We start from the raw sequence: 6781 nt of genomic DNA on the forward strand, positions 1-6781 counted from the left end.
AGAGGATCACGGCAGACACAAAACAAAGAGACAACACAACAAAACCACACAAGGTCAGTAACCGAGATAATAGGTATAAAACCATACACAAAACAACTACAACAATACACACACCACACCTCCTCCAACCAACCACACACCTCTGACTGCCCGAAGGTCCAGTTCTGCTAGTGGGGGACCACAGCCGCTCCCACTTAAGCCCCGCTCATCTATCCGAGCGATAAACCCATGTTCCTTAATGTGCACATCCCTTCTGTGGCGGTTCCATAGAAGGCGAATCAAGGGCGTGAAGCCACTCCCGCAAGTGACTCCACTCAGCCGAGGGCGCACCTCGAGAACCACAGACAACAATCACAACCAGCTGTACAAACAACAATCACCAACTACTATCCCAATACAATGTTAATCAATCGACCACAACCAACCAGCCAACAAAGACACTAAACCAGCTAAAAAAGAACAACAGACTCTCTAAACAAACAACAGTAGTGAGTAGGCGAACCTACCTTTAGCAACTGCAACGATTCCGCGTCCAACCACAAGATAACAATCAACCATCAACACCACCTATAACAGCCATTACAACCATCTATTACTACTACCATAGCCATAACTGAAATCAAAGGAGACGATGATGATGATGACAACATACCTATACAAAGCAATCCGGCGTCAAGACCGCTATCTGACTCAAGCATCCCATCCCTATGGTATAACCATCCTCAAAAGCCTCAAGGAAAGGGACCATGGCGAAGGAGAAGTGAAATGACGGCATTTAGGTTTAGGAAGAAAGATAGAGAAATGATTTGGGTTTCACGATTTACGATTTATAATTCCCCGCTGCAAACCCGTTACTCAATCGAGTTACGAACTTACTCGATCGAGTGGCATCTACTCGATCGAGTAGCCTCAGCTAGATTAAGTAACACGCATCCCAAGACTCACATCGTCACAAGTCATCACTCTTAAGGTTTCCGAAGGCCAAGGCAGGTGTCTAAGGTCGGTCTACGTCGGTCAACGGGTCCCTAAAAGGACGGGTATTACAGTCGCTTTGTCATCTCCCTTGACTGTTGTCGTCGTCGTCTCTTTCTTATCGTCTCTGTCACTGTTCTTTCTCTAATTATCAGGTATATATCTATCTCTTAATGGTTTTAGGTTTTGTCTTCTCCGTCATTATTGTTCTCTCTCTAATTATTTTTGTGTGTGTTTTTCTCCGTCAATGTTCTTGTTCTTGTTCTTTATCTAATTATGCAATTAGTTTTTCTGCGTTTATTAGTAAAACAAATTAAATAAAATGAAACAAAGACGATGATGAAGAGGATAGTAAATAAATCCACATTTAATATTCATAAACTTAGTTAATTGATATACAAAATAAAATAAAAAACTAAACTAAACTACTACTTAGAACGGTTTTTAGGAAGGCATTATCTTCCATAAGAATGATCCTCTCCTCCTTTGCTATTTGAAAGTCTCGTGAAGCAGATGCAATATTTGCATGCAGCTGCTCTAACTCCGGCACCCAGCCACGAAGGGTGGCCTCCTTGAGTGGGATCTGAACATCATCAAGGAAGAGCATGTTATTCCTCTAGATTTCCTCTAAGCGGCGTATGAAACATTTGTTGTTTTCGATCGTTATTAACGTTAAATGAATGTTCTTATTCATTATTGAAGGAAGTTTGGAGTTTAGGTTTTGAAGATTTAGGGTTTGGAGTTTAGGGTTTTGGGGAGATTGAAGAAAAATGAGATAATGGATTGGTTGAGATATATATATATATTTATATATATATATATATATATATATATATATATATATATATATATATATATATTGGAATGAATTTATAACTAGTGTATATTTGTCCTTTCGTATGCCAAGAGTTGTTTTTTAATTAATATGTTTTCGTTTCATATGCCAAGAATTAATGAATTAAATTAAATTAATAATTAAATTAATTTTTTTTATAAAAAACTCCAATAACAGCGGTTCTTAAAAAATAGAACCGTTGTCATAAGTAATAACAAGGGGTATCATTAAAAAACCCGTTGTTATTAACATCCCTACAATAAACTATTAAGCGCGCCATTACTTTCAACAACGGTTTTATGTCATGAAACCGTTGTTATTACTTTCCCACCAAAAATTTATTCAATACAAGGACTTCTTTTCACAATGGATAATTAATAACGACAACGGTTCTAAACCGTTATTAAAACCTTTGACAATGGTTATTAGTAAAAAACGTAACCGTTGTTAAAAGTTTTAACAACGGCCCGAACAACAACGTCCGCTTTTTTTTAATAACGACAGTTTTTTACCGTTGTTGTTGGCTAAATCTGTAGTAGTGTACGGCTTCAATTTTATTTTTTGTTTAATTTATAATTAATCGATGATGTTTTGTAAGGTGTATAATGAGTCTGCTAAATTTGTTGTTATTTGTGTTTTGAAGTTATGGAGACTATTGAAGTCGATGATGTTGTTTAGTACAAGGGGATTTGTGGGGGAAGTTGTGGATCTGGAGATTTTTCGCCAAAATCTATGAAGTTCAAGAAATTTTGTGACAAATACTTAAAAACGCGGAAAAATATTGCTAGAAAAAGGAGGTTCATTTCTATCACTCTATCTTCAATTATTTCAATTTCCTTGTGTTTTGAATAGTTTTCTGCATGGGTGCTGGCAAATCTGTTGTTAGTTGTGGTTTATGTTGAGGTTGTTGGGTGGTTGGTCAACTTTGTGATGCTGAGGTTTCTGTTTCAATTTCCTTGTACTTATAAAAATTTGTGATGCTAAGGTGTCTGTTGGGGTGCTGAAATATTATCTGTGTTTGCTTGTATCCTTGTTTAAATTTCAGTTGGGATGCTGAATGAGTATATTGTGTTTGCTGGTTTGATAGGATAATTTTTTGATGGGATGCTGAAGGAGTATATTGTGTTTGCTGGTTTTATATTCTGATTCATCGTGATGTACCCATTTCCTTTCTTGGCCTAATTATCTTTGATATTGACCCATGTTTGCTGCCACAAGGGGCTTATCATGTTGAAGTTCTCTTGTTGTTTTACATTTGAGTTTTCATGTTATGTCTACTCTTGATGAGGCACTTATATGTGGTCGTGTTGCTCAATGAGGATAAATTGCTTGCTGAGAGTAATGTGTTAATCTCAATGAAAGTCTGCATTTGACTGAGAGGTTACTTGTTGGTATTGCTTTATTGATTTGGAAAGGATCCATATAACCCTATGAATAAGAGTTCCATGTAGTTTGCATGTTGAAGCACTCTTGTTCTTAGATTTATATGGGTATTGACCTATGTTTGCTGCCACCAAGGGGCTTATCATGTTGAGGTTCTCTTGTTGTTTTACATTTGAGTATCCATGTTATGTCTACTCTTGAAGAGGCACTTACATGTGGTCATGTTGCTCAATAAGGATAAATTGCTTGCTGAGAGTAACCATGTGATTGTATACATAGTGCATATGCCAACATGCCATTCATTGTTCATTATCCAAAATGTCATTCATTCATTCATTGCATACATAGTTCAAACTCCAAAATGCTTAGCTCACATATTCTTACCAATTTCTAAAGTTAAATTGCCTGATCTTTTTTATGTTTGCAATGACAAACTATCATGTTAACAATAGCTCTGATGATAATTTCTCATTTAAGCAACAAACTAGTTTGTTCAAAAGGGGACTTGGAGCCTAAGTATAACATGAGTTGATCTAATCACCTATCACACCACATGTAATTAAAAACTGACTGCATTCCCTCACCAATTCTTCATCAACTTGTAAATTTCGAGGTAGTGTCCCTTTCCTTCTTTGTGCAGCCTTGACCAAATGTGGTAGTGGAAAGTCATTGTGACCTTTTATTTTCATAATTTCCATCATACAAGCTTGCAAGCTTAGCAACACATTGTCTAAAGCTTCAAATGTCTCTGCTTCATCTGCTTCAGTCACATTCTTGACCAACTCTTCAACTGTCTTAGCTGTAAACTCATCTTGCAAAGATTGTATAGACCTAATGTAACACCCCTATCTACCAAGGAGCCTTAACAAGACCTTCCCTAGCAGATACAGTCATTACCATCTCGGTTGCCCGAGGAGTAGTAAATATCATGACGTCAATAAAAGAACTAATTAAGTTTATTACAAGTTTAACTTAATAATAGAAAGGTAGAACTGATAGACAAACTACTATAACTACGGTGATACTATCCATACCAAGACTTGGTGAAAGACTCGTCCTTCTGACGCACCCAGCTAAGCTCCACATATCAACACCTGCTAAGACTGACTGCTCACCATAATGGCTCACAGTAGACACAACACAAGAAAGGAACACAGACAACAACATACAAAGTTAGTAACTGAAGAACAAACACAAAACACAAGGTACAACATACAAAATCCAACTCCACCTCCAACCATCCATCAACCATCTGACTAACCCAAAGGAAAAAGTCCTGCCAGAATATCCATCGCATTAGATATTCTATACCACGAGTGGGGGACCGCATCCTTTCCCACCTAAGCCCCGCTCATCTCAATCGAGCGAATAACCCATGTCCATTAATGTGCACATCCCCTTGTGGCGGGAACCACCAGGGGCGAATCAAGGGCATGAAGCCATTCCCGAGATGACTCTACTCAGCCGAGGACGCACCTCGCAAACACAGACAACCACAACCAATCACAATACCAATAATAATCATCCTAACACAAAACAAGCAACAGTACTGAGTAGAAAACCTACCTTCAGCAATCAACAGCAACACCGCATACAACCATATGAAGAGAAACCAAACACCTTTACCACCTATAACAAACAGTATGGCAAACCCTATTACTACCAACCATAACCACAACAGAACCTAAGGATGCTGATGATGATGATGACTTACCTATGCTCGGCATTCCGGCGACAAAACCGCTACTCGACTCATGTCTCCCATCCCATGGTGTCTCCAAGCATAAAGGGTTCCAAAATATGAAGGTTGGCGAAGGAGAGAAATGTATCGGCGATTAGGTTTAGGAAGAAATAAAATGACTGAAGACCTTCCTTGTGTGACCTACTCGATCGAGTAGCCTACGCTAGATCGAGTTTCCTCATCCCAAAGGTTATTGTAACGTAAGGTCGAACTAATAAAGGTCTTAAGAGGTCTAACATGTGTCTAAGGTCAGTCAACGGTGGTCAACAGGTTCCTAACGGGGCGGATATTACACCTATAGAAACCTAAGTCTAAGATATTTAAATCAGGAAAGTTGGGTGGTTGTTGACTTAACTTGATATTGAAACCATCTGATGTGGCCGCCTCTATAAAATCTTTATCTTTCTCAATGATGTGTGGCTTAGCATTATCTTGTTGAATGCTTATTTCTTTTGATACAGTTGCTGGCCATTTTTCTTTAATGGCTGGTATCACATAATTGATCAAAGTTTCCTTGGTAACTTTCTTGGTGATGGATTCAATGGGTTTTGTGACTATTGTACCTGCATCTCTATTCTTACTTTTCCTCTTGGTTGGTTCTTGGCAAGTAAATGGCCATATGCCAAGCTTCCCAACAAATTGAACCTCCCCATTTTCCTTGTACGTGGCCCTTGAAACAGCAGCCAAGAACATAATTTTGGTTATGTATCTCTTGCTCTTACAACTTCTATATGGAAGTGCTTCATTGCTGCGAATGTAGTATCTGCACTTTGAATTTATCATATAAAATCACTTTTCATCTATGTTAATAATATGGCTCATTTTCTTAAACATGACACACCTTAACAGTTTATCAAAGACTAATTACCCCATTATAAAATGCAGCCTGATATACTTGCTGTCTTGACTTAATGCTGGGTGTATATGCAGTTTGTGTGAGACTTAATTAAACTTGTTTAACCCATCTATGGCAGGTAGAAGGTGAATGACCTATTGCCTTCGCCAACCTATTCAAGGTGGTTCTCTTTGACACATCCCAAATTTTCAATTTTGCAGTTAAAATGGACGGACGGATTCAACCAAAGACGCTCGGATTCCCTAAAGACGAGCGGATTCCCCTTAAGGACGCTCGGATTCTCCTTGGTCTACCCGGATTCAGTTCCATCCGTGCACTTGCATATCCCTTGTCATTTTTCATTCTTCAAATCCCGTGTTCTTCATTGTAGGGGCACTACAAAGGCATGAATAGCCTAGGCAATTGCTATCCCCACATTAAGCTAAAGCACTACACATCAATTAAATTATTAGTCCCTCGCTCACTTCTCTCAAAAATGATAATTATCTTGATCAAAGCATAAAAATCCAAAAATGATAAAAAATGCAATGTAAGAATTAAAATGCAAGTTAGGGAGTTAGAAATATTTACAAATGGTGGTTTGGAGAGGACTCCACCAAACTCTCATCCTTAGTGAGATGTCATGGGGGCATGTCCAATGTGTTGTTGATGTTGCTCAACACCTTGAAAAAGTAGTCAAAAGCTTGTTCATTATCATGATAAAGATCTTCAATAGACCTTTGCCCTTGTTGTCCTTCATGTTGGTCTTTATCGATAGCATTACCAATATAGGGATTGAAAATCCCTTCAAACTCATCGTCCCAAAGACCACTTACTTCATCTACTTGATCACTAAAGATCTCTTGAGTTGATAGAGACAACTCTCCTACTTTCTTGTCTTGGCCAATGAGGCTATCCTCTTCATTGCTTGACTTTGGTGAGCTTTTAAAGCTCTCTTTGTTACAATTCACTTGCTCTTTGAATGGAGCATCATCAACTTTCTTCTTCCATTGGA

The 6781-nt window shown here is 38.2% G+C and overlaps 1 protein-coding gene across 1 annotated transcript; it reads right to left on the reverse strand.

The window, feature by feature from the left end:
• Nucleotides 1-1387: 1387 nt before the first annotated feature.
• LOC141590267 (uncharacterized) lies at nucleotides 1388-5804 on the reverse strand. Its single transcript, XM_074410871.1, has 5 exons — nucleotides 5800-5804; nucleotides 5237-5694; nucleotides 4757-4819; nucleotides 3775-3989; nucleotides 1388-1555 (listed from the first exon to the last, which is right to left on the reverse strand). Exons 1-5 carry the CDS (start codon nucleotides 5802-5804, stop codon nucleotides 1388-1390), a joined length of 909 nt encoding a protein of 302 aa, XP_074266972.1.
• Nucleotides 5805-6781: the final 977 nt, after the last annotated feature.

Source organism: Silene latifolia, chromosome 7 (genome assembly GCF_048544455.1).
Source record: "Silene latifolia isolate original U9 population chromosome 7, ASM4854445v1, whole genome shotgun sequence".
In the NCBI taxonomy this organism is placed as follows: domain Eukaryota; kingdom Viridiplantae; phylum Streptophyta; class Magnoliopsida; order Caryophyllales; family Caryophyllaceae; genus Silene; species Silene latifolia.